The sequence below is a fragment of the Terrapene carolina genome, unplaced genomic scaffold (assembly GCF_002925995.2).
Source record: "Terrapene carolina triunguis isolate 2854851 unplaced genomic scaffold, T_m_triunguis-2.0 Scaffold130, whole genome shotgun sequence".
NCBI lineage: Eukaryota > Metazoa > Chordata > Testudines > Emydidae > Terrapene > Terrapene triunguis.
The window spans coordinates 4,782,846-4,802,350 of record NW_020664481.1 but is presented as its reverse complement, the minus strand read 5'-3'; the positions used below and the strand labels follow the sequence as shown (position 1 = coordinate 4,802,350).

General features: G+C 42.6%; 1 protein-coding gene across 1 annotated transcript in view; it reads left to right on the top strand.

Annotated features, from left to right (window-relative positions):
• The window catches only part of LKAAEAR1 (LKAAEAR motif containing 1), a 15,298-nt gene extending 486 nt beyond the window's left edge, over positions 1–14,812 (top strand). Inside the window, exons 2-4 of the mRNA XM_026652912.1 lie at positions 8,154–8,486; positions 11,585–11,707; positions 14,102–14,812. Coding sequence (XP_026508697.1) covers positions 8,172–8,486; positions 11,585–11,707; positions 14,102–14,164 — 501 coding nt within the window. The 5' untranslated portion in view covers positions 8,154–8,171 and the 3' untranslated portion in view covers positions 14,165–14,812. The remainder of the gene's footprint in view (positions 1–8,153; positions 8,487–11,584; positions 11,708–14,101) is intronic.
• The last annotated feature ends 4,693 nt before the right edge of the window (positions 14,813–19,505 follow it).

Sequence of the window (19,505 nt, the reverse complement as noted above, 5' to 3'; positions counted from 1 at the left end):
CCCCCCCCCCCCCCCCCCCCGCGGGTCCCTGCCCCCAGCGCAGCCCCCTCCCCCCAGGCTCCTGCCCCCAGCGCAGATCCAGTCCCGTCCCTGCCCCCCGGCGCAGACCCAGGGCACCCTGCCCTCAGAGCTGGCCCTTAGTCTCCCAGCTCCCCCTCAGGGCACCCCTGCCTCCTCCCCACTGGGCATAGCAAGAACCCCAAGCCGCTCTCCCAGCACAGGCCCCACACCAATCCCAGGGTCTAGTGCAGCCCCCCACACGGCTCCTGTTGAACTCCCCCCACACCCTTCCAGAGCTGCGTGTGGCTCTCCCCTCATGCTGCTGCCGTGCAGCCCTGGTCCCAGGTGCCCAGATGCCATGGTGATGGGTGTGGTACAACTGGGTAGCTAGACAGGCAGGGTGTTGCAGAGGCTGCAGCTCCCCAGGTGCTATATTTTGCACAGCGACTGCAGATCCCACTATCCTAGTTCAGCCAACAGGCTACGGGTCACCACCTGCCAAAAATTCTAATGCTTCTCTGAAGCTTGTCACAACATATCCCAATTCCAAACCATTGCAGTCTGGAGATCCGGCTACAAATCACACAAGAGAACTGCCTGGGCCCACTTGGGTCAGATGTCATGCAGATACCTTGGCAGCCTGCTGATTCTATTGATGTGGGAGCAATGTACAAAATTGGGAAAGAAAAAAAAATAGGAAAAAATTCCAGACTTCTTTGAATCTCAAATATGGTTTGATTCAGATGCAGCTCAAGTTGTTTATGAGGCTGATTCCTGTTGTATCCACATATCCTATTGTATTCACGTATGTCATTGTATCAGCTGGATCTGCACTTTGCAATGCAAGTCACAACAGAATCACAGTTTTGTAGTTATTGTGGTGAGATGGTGACATTATTTGCAGCATCCTAGGTACCAAAACTAAGACGGCACAACTGAATATTGATGGTGTGGCCAACTCTGTGGTACAGTATTTGGTGTTTTTCTTAAAGCCCCAGCTTCTGGACTTATATGATCACCTGAGAATATCAGCTTTGATTTTTTAAAAGAGTAAGTTTATAAATCACAGTTGTGGAGAAAAGCTTGAAGATGTAAGCCCTAAAGACTTTAACCCCCAAAGGCAAATAAAAATAATCCAAGTTATTTTTTTAAAATCTAATAGCAATCATAAACAGGTAGGGCTGGAAGGGACCTCCTTAGATAATGTAGTCCATCCCCCTTCACTGAGGCAGGATTTTTAATTATGTTTAAGTCAATCTTATGTATTTTGGGGACCTGACTTATGATTTTTGAATGCTTGGATTTGGCAATTCCATATTGAGGCAAAGCAAGCACCCTTAAAGGCAACAGCAGGTGAACTCTCCAAAGCCTCAAACTTCATCCGATACAGACAACTAAACAGAATTGCACAGAACTTTTGCACAAAGTTTGTCACGTTTCATTTAACAGCTGTGCTCATCCAACAGGTTCCCTGTACAGTACTAAAGAGGGTCCTTTTGCTATATGGAATCAGGGCGGTTGTTTCACAAAAATAGAACTTCTACATCTTCTAATTTGTGTTACCATTTTATTAATAATAATTAATTCTGTATTGCAAACAAGTGTGCTAAGCACTTCACAGAAGACTAAGACATGATCTCTGCCCTAAAGAGTTTATATTCTAACTTGTGGAAATGACAGAATGAGCGAGGGACACAAACATTAGAGAGGGGGTGGGGATAAAAAGGACTTATGAGTCAGTCACTTTAATGAATACCTGCTAGCCAGCTTCCAGTTTTGCCCAGATCTGTTGTTGAAAAGTTTCCAGAGAAGATACAAAGGTTCGGTATCCAGCAGCTCCCATTGTGACCCTTCTGGCCATATTTTCACACCCAAATAGCTGAGTTCTTTTCAAAATCTGGACACTTATTTTGGTGCCTAAATGGGAGCTGAGTTCTTTTGAAAATCTGGCCCTATGTGTATAGAGCTAGAATCTGAGACTTGCTGAGGACACACAGCTCCCACTGAACCACTGCTCAGCCCATCTGACTCACATCATAAAAGAGTTTACAAAAATAACCCCGACAGAAGATCTTTCTGTTGCAGTTTAATCTGGTGACTGTGAGTGATGCTTTTATACCTCCAGAAAGAGGGACTTGACTTGCTGTCTAATTTTTATGAACAGGAAAACCAGTGTTGTCTTATCTAGGACCACAGGAATACACACAGTGACCAAGCCTGACCTCCTCTTAAGAAAGTGGCTACGCATTAAACCGCACAGTGCAGCCATTATATAGGTCGAGAAATATGTGTTTTAACCCTCACTAAACCTATGTCAAAAAAGTAGAAACTTGAACCCAAAATGAAGAATTGCAATTGATGTTTGTTAGGCTGTGTCCTTTCTTTAGCAGATGTTGCATGTAGTTATATTTTATTAGGTGCCTAGAGATCTTAGAAAGTAACATGTATTCATTATTATTTTTTATTATTGTTAATTATATTTTATTGATACAATGCTTTTCACCATCTAATATCTCAACGCACGTTCTTGCTGTGCTACATACAAGTCGCTTCAGTGAAATGCAGACTCTTTGGGATGGAGCGCAGACAGCTGTCATGCAACACACTCCACAACAAAGATGGGAAGAAGGGACATTTTGGGCCAGTGACATTGGGGTGAACTGTTATTCTTTTGAAAAGGCTCATGGAGTCTTTAGGGCTACAACATTGAGCACATTCATAGTTTATTCTATAGGACCCTGGAAACATCCCTCCAACATGCAGGCATTCTTAGAGGACAGATATATTTCAGTCTTGTAGCAAAGGTTGAGATTTGGCACATATGTATCATTGTCATTGGAACATTAAAATACATAAACATATAGATCTGTACCAACTCTGGCTATGTTATGTCTTGTGGATTCAGTTTCCTGAATTTCTATTTGATGGGTACCAGTGACCTGGAGGTGAAAGTCTTTGTCAGAGGCCATATAAACCATCCAGGCCCACCATCATAAAATTTTAATCAACAGTTTATGCTTGGTGATTGGATTTTCAGGGTATTTCTGTGATCAAAATGAGTGTGACTTTATTTAAGAGAATTGACAGAAATTAAGTTTTTATACATTTGAATAATTATAGTCAAGAACATTCATGTTGTAAACTAAAACTGCTTAAGTTAAATAACTATATACATTAACTAAATATAATTAGAGATAAATTAGCTAGATAGTAGAGCAACTTGGAAAATAAAATCTATATTGAGACCTACATTTTTTAATTAAAAAATACATAAGTATGTTTTCTGAAGTCCTTGCACACGTGTATATGTAAATGCACATGCAAAATATGTGTCTGTATTTGCATGTATCAGTTGTGTGCCCAGTTACTGTGAGTGTACATACAACTATAGTCATTGACCACACAAACAACCATTTATATCTGAAATTGATTGTCTGCATGTGCAGCTACTGCACTTACACAAACAACCATGGTAATTGTGCATGCACTTATGTGCACTGTCTTCTTATAATCTATCTCATAATATTCTAAAAATTCTGTGCTTTCAAAACAGAGGTTTCGCGTGCAACTTCCACTAAGGTAAATACACGAAGTACAGCAACCATTGAACCTACCCATCATACCAATAATGCATGGGAAAGAAACAAGCCAACTACCTCTGTAAAAATGAATAATTTTGTTACATGTTATTACTTAATAATGGCAAGGGAAATGTTTGGATTCTGAAGGATTTGTGAACTTTGCTCTTTTTTTACAAGAGTTCCTGCCTTCTCTTTATTTTCTATGTTTCACACATGGAGTATAGTGAGCCAAAGAGATTTCAAAGTGGGTGGGTTCTTCACCAAATTTCTCAGCTAGACTTCAAAAGTTTCAGTTCCTGAACAGGGTTTTGTAAGAGCAAAACTCTGAAGTAATATATTACAAGACAGCTTGTCTAGTTTTGGTCATAAGCCATAAAGTCTTCAAACAACAAACAGTTCATCATAATATGCATAGCTCTTCTGGCATCAGAAGATCAAGAAAGCATTGGAAGTAATGATATATTAACAAGAAAAAGACTTGTATGTGTTTAAAATCCCATTTGCAGCACCAGTACCATCCTTAAAACCAGTTCCTCTTTCTTGTCAGTAGCATCCTGTGTGATTTCCTGCCATGGTTTTGTAAGAGCAGTACAAATGAAAGGAATCTTTCTTTCAAGAAGTCCATTTTCTTTTCTTTCTTTTCTCTAACTTCTTATTTTATTATCTTTAAAAAAAAAAAGACTTTCTGAGCAGTCTCCTGTGGAGTCAGACTGGTTTCTTTCTACAGTCAAAATATTTCCCCCTAACTTTCTATTCTATTATTATATGACCAGGTTCAGCGTACACAGGATAGTACACAGGATACAAGAGGTATAGCAAAAATACATTGTTCCTGTTAGAGAATATATAGCGTATATATACATATGTATATGTATATACATATGTTGTTGTATATACAGCATAGCTGTGTTGTTACTACATGAATAGGAACTAATTTTCAGAGTTAAAAAATTCAGTGGTTTTACTGACTGCAAAAGTATTGGCCTTTATCTCACCAAGGAATTCTCACCTTTTGCTACTACAAAATTCCCTCCACCCCCAATTTTGCCAATTACTATAAAGTAATTTGAAACTACCATGTAACACTTCTGCTACTGCTAGGACACAACTCCTGTATACAGACATAGTAGGCTGCTCCTTCAAGACCTAGGGCCAAATTCTGAGGTGAGTTTATTCATCTAAATTGTTGTAACTTGACCCCTTCTTTTGGTTCCCTAAACATACATGTTACTCACACTTAGACTGCCTTAATTAGATTCCCTTGGACTTACTTAATGACTTAAATTCCCATCTGTGTTATATCCCCAAATCATATCTGAATTTAGCCCACTTAATTTGAGTATATTGAGCCGTCTTCATTTGAAAAGAGTGGGAACTCAAGAATCCTGGCACAGCACCTCCAACTGCTCCTGTTACTACTACAAACAATAGGTGTAAAATAAGTAAGAAAAGTAGCCCCCACTCCACAGTAACTTACATCTCTTTAAACATTCTTCCACCATGTTAGCATGGAAGTTAAAACATTTTACCTTCCTTACACTCACTTGCACATTAGCATCTGCATATAGGTAAATTTAAAGGAGTGCAACAGAATCTATTATACACCACCTTATACCTCTGGATATGCCTCTTGTTCTCAATATAGTGGGGGTTGTCTAGTTTGCTTGTTTGTTTTAGTCAAAACAAAGTTTAATGAAAATGCATCTTCTGAAATAAACTTCTGGATCTGCATACGGTAAGTGGAGGCTGGTTACATTCTAGTCACACGGCTGTCTGCACCAGAAGCAGACTTGCTCCTTACCGACATTATTTCCTGTGACAAGAATAGCTTCTGGTTACTGCAGACTGGCACAAATTGCTGGAAAAATTCCACATTCTGAGACATAAATGAGCACTAATCAACACTGCCCTTTGTTTGTTCATTATAGAGCTGTGTGCTAGTTTTGGTTCACATGGGTTGGTGTAAAACATTTTGCACTTCTGGTTGACATGTGGGTTCATGGGTACACCTCCCCTTTTTTTTTATGCCTACCTCAGTTTCACTGTATGTTTCACCCGAAACTGCCCCATTCTGTCTGGTTACAGGTCAAAACCATAGAAAATCACTGCATTTGGTATGATTCTCACCTGGAATCATAAACTGGCCCAGATTAGCTCCAAATTCAACTAGTTTTTATATAAAAATTGAAACTGGAAGAGTTTCATTATAAAACATTTGCATAAATCTAGTGAATTGGGTTTGGTAGTTATGGATTAACTTGAACATATCAGAGCTTCTGTTTGATTCAAATTGTATTCAGAAGTTGCTGAAATGTCCTAGTTTCTCTGAACTTCTTTTTCAACGCATTAAACATGAGAGCTTCTCATTCATGGTAGATTCTTTGAGAAGTGAGGGGTCTCTAAGTCAAGTATTCTAGCACAGCATCTCTACCTACTTCTATTAATACCATAGATACATATCAGTGCTAGCTAGTAATTAGAGTAAAGACTTCTGAGTTGTAATCCCAACTCCACTTTTGATTTGTATAATCTTGAGCAAGTCAATTAACCTCTAAGCCCTCTGTAAAATAGGGATAATGATGCTTGCCTACCTCACAGGGTTGTTTGAATGATCATCAATCAGTTAATGTTTGTGGAACGGTTTGAATATGTATGGTGTTTGATGAGTGATATTAATTATTATTATTACAGGTAGATATATTGTAAATTTCTTTTCACAACTGGATTTGATGTCTAATGTCTTGTACTTTATTCATTGCTTTTAATCTACAGGATTATCTAAATCCTGATTTGTATGTTTTACATGTAATTACAGCCTTTTGAGGCTTTGACCCGTGTTTGGTTCACACTGCAATCTAGATGGCTGTTGTTTACTTCAGTGCTTGGACTGAAACTGAACTGAAGTTCCAGAAATCCTTCTTGGGCCAGATTCTCTGCTGATGTAAATTGGGGTAGCTCCATTACTTCAGTGAAGCTACAATGATTCACATCAGTTGAGGATCTGATGCCCTGTATCCATCCATCAATACAAGCTTGTACAGATTGCAGAGTGCTGATGAAGCAGGGGGGAAGTCCATCAGGATGTACGTGATGAGCTAATGTAAGCTACGACATGAACTATTAAAACACATATTTAAAACATTTTCTCCCAGGGATCCTTAGATCTTTGACCAACATCCCATTTTACTGCCCAGTTTACCCACCCAAATTCAGATAAGACCCCATTCTTCCAGCCTAAGAAGGACTCACTTCATAGCTTGAAAACTTCAGTCCTTAGTCAACCAAGGGGATCACTGAGTGACATGAGTTGCAGAGGTCCAGTACATGGCTCTGTAGTGCTGTCAAGCTCAACGTGTCTCCTACATAGCAGTGCAGAAGAGCACAGCCATTGGGCTGGTCTAAAACAGTGGTCCCCAACCTTTTTCGTCTGGGGGGGCGCCAGACAAGCCACCGCGGACCATGGCCGGTGGACGAGCATCCGCCGAAATGCCACCGAGAAGCAGCAATGTCAATAGGCGTCACTGCCGAAATGCCGCCGACAAGTAGCGTCATCCAGAGGTGTTGCCCCCAAAATGCTGCCGAAAATCGGCGGCAACGCCTCTGGATGCTGCTGCTTGTCAGTGGCATTTCGGCGGATGCTCGTCCGCCGGCCAGTACGCGGGCGCACATAGATGCCCCGGCAGGCGCCATGGTGCCTGCGGGCACCGCGTTGAGGACCACTGGTCTAAAATGTTTCTAAGATTGCATTAAAAACTGAACTAAGAATAGTAAATACTGGAAAACAAAAGGGACTGTCCTGACCCCACAATTGGCTTTCTTAGTATAACAGCAGTGATGTGCAACTCACTGAGCATTTCTAAACAACACTCAAGTACAGTATTTAAGAGCTGCCAAGGAAATTGGAGATGCACGTGTAGCTTAGACAGATGGTTTTCTTTTATAGAAGAGAGAAAAGTACCCACCAAAAAGACAGATCAGGCAGTTGGACATTTAATGCATGAGTAGCCATAAATATGTTGTAGTGGCCAACACAGTGTGTGAATCTTCTCATTGAGGAGCAAAGGGTTTGAAGAATTGAAATAATACCGATTAAAGAAAAATGTGTAAAAAGTAGGGCTCGACCATTATGATGAAGATGTATTTTGCAAGAGTGCCTACAGGTCCCAACTGAGATCAGCGCCCGATGGAGCTAGGTACTATGCAGACACACAATAAGAGAGAGTCCCTGCTCCCAAGGACCTTGCAATCCTAGTAGAGAAGACAGACATAAGGTGAAAGAGAAGCAAAATTAACTTACCCAGGGTCAAAGAGTAGGTGAGCCACAGAACCAGGAATAGCATCTAGATCTCCTGAGTCATAGTCCAGTGCACTATTTACTGGACCCCACTAAGTAACCTACTGGTGCCATTATACAGCACCAACTAAGAAACCTGAGAGTGAATCCTGCCCTCAGCCTGACACTTCCTAAGCCAGATGGGGCTTTCAGCACTTGAAGAGTGTAGGATTTCCCAAAGCACCAAGTACTCCTGACCTCGCATTGTTACAACTCTGGATTGTTTTCTTCTTTTTCAGTCTTAACCTAGAATAAAGATGACTGCAAGAGAAACAGCTACGCGCAAAGGGACAATTATTCCTAAATCCCGGAAGAGTTTACTTTCACTTGATGTAAATGCAGTGTCTCCACAGCAAAGAGAGAGGTATCTGGCATTTGCTGAGCCCACTGAGGAACCAGTGAAATCCATGCTGGCTTCAGACATTCTTATGATGGATAAAATTTCACACGCGCACTCCATGCGTGAAAGAGACGCAGAGCAAAAGAAGCAGGCCAGGGTCATTGGGCTGCTCAAGGCTGCAGAAGCCCGGAACCGCCTTCGAAACGTGAGACTCCGATTTCAGAACTTGAGAGTAAGTTAACCTCAAAGACCTTTCATCAACAGGCCAGGCTGATAGTGTGCGAGATGGGACTGAGGAATTGTAGGCAGCAAAGATAATTTCTTTATCATACCCTGAAATGTCACTTTTCTAATGCATACAAATTATTATATTTTGAATTGAGCAAGGGAAAAAACAAAATATTAGTTTTTCTCCTTCATGCTCAAAAGAGAGGAAATTTTTATCCAGTTGCACCTTCAAACCTGTTCCATGAAACATCCTGAAATGTGTGGGGAAAATTCTAACAGTCATCATCCATTTTTTCAGCTGACAAACTTTTCCTCCTCCTAATATAGAGAACGGGGGAAAATGAAGATTATAATGGAACCTCAGTTGCAATCTTAACAATGGAGATATGGCTATTTCTCCATAGTGCCTTCTCTTAGAGGGTTTGTCTACACTGGGGCTGGAGATGTAATTTCCAGCTCAGGTAGACATACTTCTGCTAGATTGATCAGCAGAAGCAGTGGCATGGGCTAGCCATGCTGAGTACAGTGCCACCCGAGATGCTAAATACACAATCACTGGCCTATCCCACTGCTTGTGGCGTTATGGCTACACTGCTGATTTTAGCATGCTAGCTCAATTAGAAATTACACCTCCAGTTCCAGTGTAGACATAACCCATATACAGCTTTGACCACTAAAACGAGCCCATTTTCTCTTCTGTGGTCCCTGTGATGCTCCATTACATTCAAGTGCAGGAGAACATGCATTTAGGATCCATTTGCAAAATGAAAACAATCCTTTTGCTGAATTTTGGCCAGGACCTGCAGAATTGTGCGTGCATGTGGTTGCATGCCCAGATTTAAAATAAACCTACCACAGTTGTGTGTGAAGCCATGACAACTGTGAATGCAAATAACCAGCTATTCCTCTAGCTGATTATTTGCTTGTGTAGTTTCCACTTGTGCATGCAACCATGAAAATTGTCTGCACAGTTGTCTTTCTAATTGTCATTAGAAGATTCTAACTCCTAGAAGGAGGAGGGTTTGTGTTGCTTCATATATCAAACTGGTGTTGGAAAAGATCACGTCAGCACACTGTCATTCAGTAAGGATGGCATTTTTTAAGTGCTCAAGTGATTTAGGAGCACATGCACCAATAAAGTCAATATGGCTTTGTGCTCCTAACTCACTTGGGTGCTTTTGAAAATCCTGTCCTAAAAGCTCACCATACATCTTATACAATACATCTCATCTCATCAAGTGCACTAAAGTAACTCTTCCCGTTTACAACTGCAGACTGGAGTTTCTCTGTTTATTCCCTATGAGAAAACCAATTCTGGAAAAGTTGCTTATTTTAGACCCTACAGCCTCAAGGAAGATATTTTCCCCTAATCCCAAACTAAATGATATCATACTTGGCTAGCACTGTAACCATGGTACTGAAGTTATTTATGACTCTGAAATTAATATATGCTATAGTTAGTAACAGTGGAACAGGGTTTCTCCTATACTACTGTCCAACTGCCTCTCTCCCCCAACCCCAGGCTACTCTGGAAAGCAAGACAGACTGTCTCCAGAGGGTCTTTAGTTTGCAGTAACTGAAGTAAGTTTTTGCTGATTTCCAAAACTTGGAAACACACAACTGAAGATGTGCAAAGATGCATCTTCTAAACATAAGACAGTGCTTGGCCGTGTTTTTATTGATCTTCATTTTACTGGGAGATTTGTTTGCTTTAGTTCAGATTTTTTTAAAGTTAATTTTAGTGTCCATGAATGACCCTGGAATGATGGGACACAGAACAAGGACTGGCAGCAGCTGGGCAAGCTTTCCTACACACTGCTCCTCTACCCTGACCTGGGGGGACCTCCTGCAGGGCGGAAAATGGATTTCAATCTTCTGTCTGGGACACTCTGCTAAAGCTGCCTACAAGGGATCCATTGGGAGTGAGCTCATCTGAGAACTGGACCAATATCTCCCAAATTGATTCCTCTGCAGAGGCACCAGACAAGTCCAAATAGAACACAGCAAAGTGGAGAGGAGCAGAGAAAGCTGCACGATCCTAAATCCCGTTCTGGACATATGCTACTGATGGAGGTCAGGCAGCTCCCTGCTTCCACTGTGACCCGTACAGCAGACAGCCAGGAGAACAGCTCATGCTCAGATCTGCATATTCAGGCACAGCCCATTGGCCCAAGCCTCTTCACTCTGCTCTATGGCTCTCAGCTCAGCAGTAGTAGCTCATAGGGTGTGCAGCCTTCTCCTGGGGGAGAGAATGAGGATGGGGAGTCACCACATGAGGAGGAATATCAAACAAGAGAAAGGGCAACAGCAACAACAATAGAAGGGGAAGTCAAGGAAAAGGAGAGAAGCAAAACAAGATCAGAGGGAAAAACAAAAGAGAGAGAGAGAAGGAAAGGGCAGAGAAATTGGGCAGCACAAAGAAGCCAGGCTGGAACACTTTGCTGGGGTACATTGTGTGGGGCACAAGGGCTGCCCAGTTCCTCTGACCTCTCCTTATGGGGCAGTTTGAGCAGTCTTAGGGGTTACCTGTAACAAAGTAGGCAAGACACCCTCTGTTCTCAAGGACCGATTTTGGATCCTGATCTGATTGGACATAGCTGATCATTTTTCAATACCCACTCCATGTACACACTTTCATTCGGGGTAGCACTCTCATTTCATTGCAGTTCCATAGCACGATAAACCTTTTAATGCCTTTCATTGTAATTTCTAAAAGCCTGTCTATAGAGCAGTAGGATTCTGCTAGCCAAACTAAATCCCTACCCATATTTTGGGGCTTTTCAACCATGCTGGCTTTGGGCCCAGACCTACTTCCACTTGAAGTTAATAGAAAGACTCTCTGAGACTTCAGTGGGAGTTAGATCAGGCTTTCTAAAAAAACAGAACCATAAAAAGATTTTTTGACGGGGGGATATGGCAGGTATTGTGAGGTTTGTTTGTTTGTTTTACAGTCTGAAGATTAGTTTCCTTAACCCACCGGGCCAGATTCATCCCATTGACTTCACAGCAATTACCCTACAGATTTATTTGGCCCATTTTGGTCTAATGTGATTGCTTTCTTTATCCTTTGGTCTTTTGGGGTTTGTTTGTTTTTCACCACAGGCTCAGGAAATAAACCATCTGATATCCTGCCAGAAAACTGCCAGAGGCGCTGTGAGACTGGAGGTGTTTCTCCCACCCCGAAAGAACATTCAGAAACTAGCAGATAACTTGGACAGAGTTCAGGTATGTCTGAGCACATACCAGCAGTTAAACTGATTTCTTTCACTATCTTATCTGTCCATTTCTAGTTTTAAAGGAGAGGAGGGCTTAGCAGGCAAGTTACTCTTGGAATGTACTCAGTAACCCATGGCCAGTTGAACTGTAGATCATAAACAGAAATAGCCAGAGATACATACATATTATGTAACTAAGTTTAGCACCAAATAAGTTATATTGGTTAGAGCAGGGAACTTGGAGTCAGGATATCTGGGTTCTGTTCTTAGCTTTGCAAATGTCGGAATATGTGACCTAAGCTAAGTCACTTAACTGCTCTTTGTCTCGGTTTCCCCCCATGCAAAATTCACAGCTGGCCCAGGCAGATGAACTGAGTTCCATGGAACTCTCCAGCTCAAAGTCTCTTGGATGAAAATGTAACGCTTAGGTCCTGTCTGCTCTCTTTAACACCAATGATCTCTGTGCACTTTTCATAAGTCTCAGCAGGCCACTGTCCTTGGCCAGAAGCTCTCCCTGATCTCCCACACAACTGTTTTTCAGTGCACTAAGCACCACTTGTTTGCTTGGCTGCACACTCCGCCCTAGGGATGGGTGCAGCTTAGGGGGGTATATATAGTTTGTGAAACACTTTGGGATCCCTTGGGAAGCAAGGTGCTATATTAATGTTACTCACGGCAATATATATAATACATTACAGTTCTGCATAAAATTGCTATCAGACACATTCATGATAAATGATCTTTGCCCAGTTCCTGACTAATAATTGTGGCAAAAGCATTGGAAAACTGAGCAAAGTGGATTTGCTGCTTGCTGTCTGTGGCTGTTTATTAAAGACCATTTCCTTTAGAGTGACAGCTAAAATACAGGCTCTTACACTGGATTTGCCTCTGACTTTCCTGCCTGCACTCCCCTCCCCCCTCCGCCAGCATTTGTAAACATGTCTTTCTGCTTTACTCCTGACTGCCTTGAGCAGATTCCTGGGATGTTAATGCCAGATACAGCAGAGGCCTTGGAGTGCTGAGAAGGGCAGACAGTCCCACAGCTGTAGCAAGATGGAACTGGATTACAGCACAGAGAGCATGTGAACATAATGGAATAGTCTGCTAGAAAAGCCCACCTCAACCTTTCCAGGCAATTGTACCAATTTATAAGGCTGGCCTTAGCCATCCCAGATAGTACCTACCACCTCTCTTTCAATTGGGAGCAGCAAGCAACCTGCAGTCATAAGACTGAGTGTTTTGAAAAACCCAGGCTCCCTTGCAGGCTGGAGTACACAACTGAATGGGAGATTGGTAGCATTGATGCGCTGGGGCCAAGTACCAAAGCTCATCATTAATGCTGGGAGGGGAAACCTGGAGTAACAGACACAAAAGCATGAAGTACTGTACAGTGCTAGAATGTGTATGTGTACCAGGGAACCACAGCCTGAGAGCATTCTGGATCAATGTAACTGCTGCACAAAAACAGGAAACTGCCCCTCCCTTCGTCAGAATAGAGGAAGAAGCTGCATGCCCACATCTGTGTCAGAATTGTGTCAGTGAAACTGGGTGATGGTTCCAAGCACCAAGCAACGGGGCAGGGGTAAGAGCAAAACAGTCATTTCACCTGAAACATGCAGCTGAAGAAGCGATAGTATGGCTCTCACAGTTTTTACAAGAGCACCATCTCTAGGAACATTTAAAACTACCCTGGACAAAGCTCTCAAAAAATAGATTGCTAAAAGATTCCTGCACTGGCAGAGGGATGGACCACATGACCTAAAACATTTTTTCCATCTCTTAATTTCTGAGTGTGAAGTCCTGACCCCATTGAAGTCAATGGGAATTTTGCCATCAACTTCAAAGGGGGCCACGATTTCACCCTATGATTCTATGGAATTCAGGCACTTTCACGCTAGGTCAGTGGTTTGAATTCAGCTCAGGCTGGTAGCAACTGACATTAGTTGCCATCTGACAGCTGTTTAGTGATCTATAGGAAATGAGTTCCCACACACCTCTCCTCCACATTCACTCCTTCATTGGCAGTGTCAGCAGGGAAGCCTATGATTAAATCTGTGTTGAGGTTGAACAACTTTTGGCTAGAAATGGTTCCTCCAGAAAAGGGTAGAGGCACATTGGTGGGATAGTGAAGGGAGCATTGATTGTTATTGTCTCAATTTGACTTTTTCTGTGGATATAGAGAGGACGTCTACTGTCAGAATAACCCCTTCTAAGCATTACATCCATTACAAATAGATAGAAAAATACAGACACTTCATTTCTATTAGCTCCCCCCCCCCCAAATCTGGCATTTCTCTCGCTTGCAGGTGTAACTTTTGAAATAGCATTTGATCACACATTGCTGCAGTGGACAGCTTTATGCTGTTGTTCAGTCTTTCCGCTTCTTTTTGTCTTCGTTTTACAGAGGAGTCGAGTTGAAGCGATACTAGAAGATGAAAATGGCGAAATATTCATTAGAAGAACCTGAAACCTTGGAGGAGGTAGTTAGAATAAAGTACCATAGTGCCTGAACTGGGAGTGAGCCCCTAGGAGAGCTACAAGTTGTCTCAGCTACTGATAATTACTGTTCAATAAACCACACCAGTTTCTTCTCATGGGCATCCAAAGACGTGCAACAATTTAAACTATGATGGGCAGATCCACAGACCTTACCAAGAAACTGCTAAAGGAATGGAAGATTCAGCATGGTGGGCCAAATTCTAACTTCTCTTACACAGTTATAAATCCAGAATTACTCGACTGACTTCACACCTCTTACTCTGGATTTACCCCAGCATTTCTGAGGTCAAAATTTGACCCAGCGGCCTTCCTCAGTAAGGTACTTACTTGATTAGTTGGAAATAGGGACCCTTTAGTGTCAAGCCAAATTGTATGTATAACAATGACTTTCAGCCTTTACTATACATGAGTGAGAAACCTCAGTGCCATTACCAGCCTTTTCTTGTGGTGAGCCCTTGGCCTTGTAATTTTAAAACTGTGAAGTATTGAAATACTGCTTGCTTATATAGTCATGCCTGTAATGTCCTTTAGCCTCCACAACTGATAGACAGCAGGACACCCCGGCATGTTTTGAGGTGTGTCAAATATCACCCTGTAAAAACCCTGCAATAAAGGTAACAATGGATGCAACAAAGGAGATGTGATTTCATTATTACTGCTATAGACTGAGATCCATCTGTGAAAAGTAATGCTAGCTTAGAAAAGTCCTCATTTCAATAGAAGTGAAGGAATGAAAAGACTGCAGTTAGTAACATTTACCATCAAACAGGGATGGATTTTTTTTTAGAGAAATAAAAGTCATCAGATTGAACAAAGTGACTGAAGATGAGGAAGTGATGCAGAGAGATTTTCTTTTCATTGAAGTAGAATAAAAATCAAAGCATATTGCAATAAGTTATGTGTTATCTGGTTTATACAACCAGGCCTTTCTGCTCCTTCCCTGCTTGTGCCGGAGAATTCCTTCTCTTGAAATTTTTGATGGGCTCCTCTCTCTGATCCCTCAGAAGACCTTCACCCCAGATAGATCCCCCACACACCAATATTTCATGTCATTCCTTCCTCCCACTGAGACCTTTGATACTCCCCTTTCCCCCCTACTTACCCACTGGGGCCATTTCACCTGTAGGGAGACGCTAGCTGAAGATACCATACCTTACTTCAGAAACCAAACCAAAAATCCCCTCATCTGTATGAGTGATACGACTCCCAGAGCAGCTTTCCTCTCTTCATCTGGTTGTGCGGGTCAACAAGGTAATTCTGGGCCAGCAGGGAGCTGTTGCAGCTGACAAAGGTTAGAGCAGCTGTGAAGTCTCTCCATATTTTGCCAGGGGTTGAACTGGTCCCTATCTGCTTCAAAGATTGGAGAAGCACAAAGTTGTCTTTAAGCCACCTCCCCCGGTTGGGGTCCTGCTCAAAGAGCAGCTTCGCCACACCCAAAGATCTGGCCCCTGCATTCTATCCCCATCTCTGCGATTTCCAACTTCATTTATTCCCCATTCCCTGTGTCGTCTTGGGTCAATCACTTAAACTCTGTGCTTTGATCGCCTCCGCTGTAAAACAGTGCTAAGAACACCTACCTTTGTAAATCCCTTTGATATCCTCAGGTGAAAGATACTGTGGACATGCAGAGCATTATTCACTACTGCCCCTGCTAGCAATAAAATCAATTAAATTCTGAAAAGTAATACTGGAAGAAGGCTTTTGCCCTACTTCTATTTCTGACTTGCACTGACCAGTGTTACTTCTGTTTGATTTTGTTTTGCAAACAGACTACAGTTTGGAAGCTCCCCAACACAGAAAGCAATTCTTAGGCAAGTCACAATATATAAATAATTCTCTTGAGAACATAGCATGGGCTTGACTGTGCTACTGCTCAGCAGAGCTGATAATCTTGTTTCTGCCATGCCAAACACAGTACTTTGGGGCCACAGTCCTACAGTCTGTTCTTAATCCCATTCCTGGCACACAATGACCAGCCCTTCCTTCTCTCTGCAACTTTTGCTATACCTATTTTTTGCAAGACTCAGAAAACATTGGAGAAAAAACAAATCTTGTCAGTGTTTGTAAGTCTCCACTGGTCTTATTAGAGGCCCCCAGAGACAAAGCCTTTGGCTACGCAAAGGCCCTCATTTAATCCTCTTTCTTCTATGGCCTATATGAGATCTGCACTCCAGAGCTCCAAACTGTGGCATTATCTATGTGTTTGAGGGCCTGAGGACAATCTCTGCACCAAATTTCAGCTCTGCTCCTATGATGCTATCCTGGGAAAAGGATGGATTGTCCTGAGCTATATGTATCTGTGTCTGTGTTGAAAGGAGACAAAAAGGGGGGATGAGGCCTGGCCAAGCCTGGGTGCAAACATCCAACACTAAGTCACATCAGACCATCAGGAGAAGGCAGACAGAAGGAATCATTTGAGTGTAAGGGTCAACCTTTGCTGGAATAACTCTGCTCCTCAGCATCCACATGAGTAGTTGCCAGGGATTTGCCTGGCTACATACATTTTTATCTATCTGACAGCTAAATCAGAACCCCAAATGCCCAACATAGCACTCAGAAGCTTTCTGATACTCCCTAGCGGACACTTGATCCATAAACAAGGAATGGGTTACACGGAGACGTACAGATAGTATCCTCGTAACAAACGGCTAGTCTGCAAAGATGCTTCCCCTGCACTGAGTGGATCTCAGACACAGAGACAAGGGAGAATCTGACCCTCAATGTCTGTCTCTGAGAGCTAATCTACCATTTAATTATTTTAACCTGTGCACACTTCTTCAGTCCTTTCTATAACTTCCACTATCGTTGCATTAACTCAAATGAGGCGCTACCATCAAAGAGACAAATCCTGAAGCCCTTATTCAATTTTTTTCTCAGGCCAAACTTCCATTGGCTTCCGTATGAGTAAGGAGTAAGCAGACATTGTCTAAATGAGGGATCTTTCCTCTCAAGGTGATAAGAGCATCCATCCCCCACAGGCATGCACTCAGCAGGAAAAATCTTACTGGATCATCCAGGTAGGATGTGTAAATGTAAGTGGAGGGAGGGTTTTTCAATAAATACCTTCCAGAGCAGAGCAAAAGCATTCTGTGTAATTAACTGTTTAATCCTTGTGGGTGCACAACCTAGAAACAAATGGATAGCAACTTGGAGACGTTTGCTCCTTCGGCATCTCTGGTGATGGTGATATCGCAGCGCTTCTCCTGGAGATGTATCTGGAGCAACCATTCTACGGCTTCTTTCTCCATCACACGCTGGTTTGCAGATGACGGGGGAAAGGATTCAGTAGGGAGTGGCGCCATGCAATTCAGCCTTGAGACTGGCTGAGTCTGTTCTCAGGTATTCATTGAAAGAGGCTTCCCTGTCCGTAGACGTTCTGCCTGGAGTTACTGGAATTCTTTCTATATATGGAGAAGTCAAAGGTTCAGCTGCTCTTTCTGTGAGCTGTTATTGTTATGATAACATGGTGTGCTTCTCTAGCACGCCTGTCTCTCAGGATCTCAAAGCATCTCAAAGGTCAGGTTCCACCCTCAGTGAAAAAAACCCAGTGTGATTCTGGAGTAGCTCCAGGAACACTCCACTAAATAAGAGTGACGGAGGCCAAAATTAGACCCTGCCAGAGGCTTCACAACACTCCCGTGGGGGAGATAAGAGATTTCTTTGGATGGCAAGTCCCTCATGGGGCACAGGCTGTCCCTTCTTTGATGTCTACAGAGCGCCTAGAACATTATGGCTGCAACACAAATAATAACAGACTCACTTCCCCCACCATGGAAATGCAGCTGGCTCTGGGGCGGGTATCTATAGCTGTTAACAGGAACAGCAACACTACTCATCACGTACGCTTTCCTCAAATATTCCTTTAAAGCCTTTGGTTCCGTTTGCCTTTTCCTAGGCAAGGTCATGGGTGTCTATGGCCCCAGCACATCTGCCTGCAAGACGGTAGAATCTAAACAGTGCCACCTGCAACTCAGGCTAAGACCATGTAATTGTGAATGTTGTTTTAATGAACATTGAAGTCTTACCAATCCTTATATATTAGAAACGGCCAGCTAGCCAGCATGACCTGGAGATGCAGTGCAGAGCAGATGATAAAGCTGTAATCTCCAGTGGCATCAGGAAATCCCTCACAGGGATCACTCTCTTGGCTGATACAATGGGAGACTCGTCTAGTGGTGGAGTTGGACGACACCTACTGGATGTACTCCGTATTACAGCCCACAGCAAACCAATCCTGGAATGACTGCGTCCCCCTCCATACATGGTGTGGGGTGTGGATAGTGGTGGGTATTTAATTCAGTTACTGTGCAATTCCTCACCTCAACCCCCAGGTCAGCCAAATGCATTGAGAAACTTCATTGCAGGATGATGACAAGACTCATGTCTAAAAATACAGGTAATAAAAGAGAGTACTTTTTTTTAGGTCTTTACACTTGATTTGTGTAAAATTAGCCACTTGAGAAGATTTGGTTTTAGATACACTGGAGAAGATTTGTTTTTAAGACCCATGAAAAGCTGAGCAGTGCAGGTGATCACTACTTGAGTCATTACATGTGTCTAAACTACAGTAAACTATTATAACCTGTCACCAAACCTGCTCAGGTGAGATGTCCCGTTCCTTCCTTGATTCCCTTTCAAAACCCTGGGCAGCTTAAGTTTGTCTGTCCCAGAATTTACTACCAAATGTTCGAATTGGTGCTGTACCCTTCTAAGGGTAGGAAAATGTACTTTACTCCGTTATAGTTAGGGGCGGGGAGTGGGAAATGGTTAGCAAAACATCTAAGCCGAAGCAGCTCAGGGCTCCTGGTTATTCAACGTGGCGATTGTAACTTAACAAAGATACTTTCCTTCCCTAGACTCTATGTTCAAGAAGTAGATAATAAGGACAAGCTGCCTGTAGCATAAAACCGACAGGCTGCAGTTTAGGTTAGCTATTCAAACACAATGCTCCATTGTATGGAATTTGGGACCCCGTCCGACAGTCTGTCTACAGCGAGTGCTTTCCTTTTTTTTTAAAAAAAAAGACATTTTTAAACCAAATGTTATTGTTCCTTTTACTAATATTTCAACTGGGGGGCCTATGGACGAGCTGCCCCCAGCAAAGAAACACAAACAGGACTTGTTGGGGAAATGAAAAGCCACCAAGTCCTGAAGCTGCTAACAGAGCTTTGGACCAGACTTGTCAGCGCTTCCAGCTGAAATTAAATCCTAAAGCAAATCCAGCCACTGGGACTTGAATGGCGGGGGGATGGGGAGTGGCAGGGAACAGAGAGGCTGCCCGCTGCATCATTGAAACTTGCAGGTGCTTT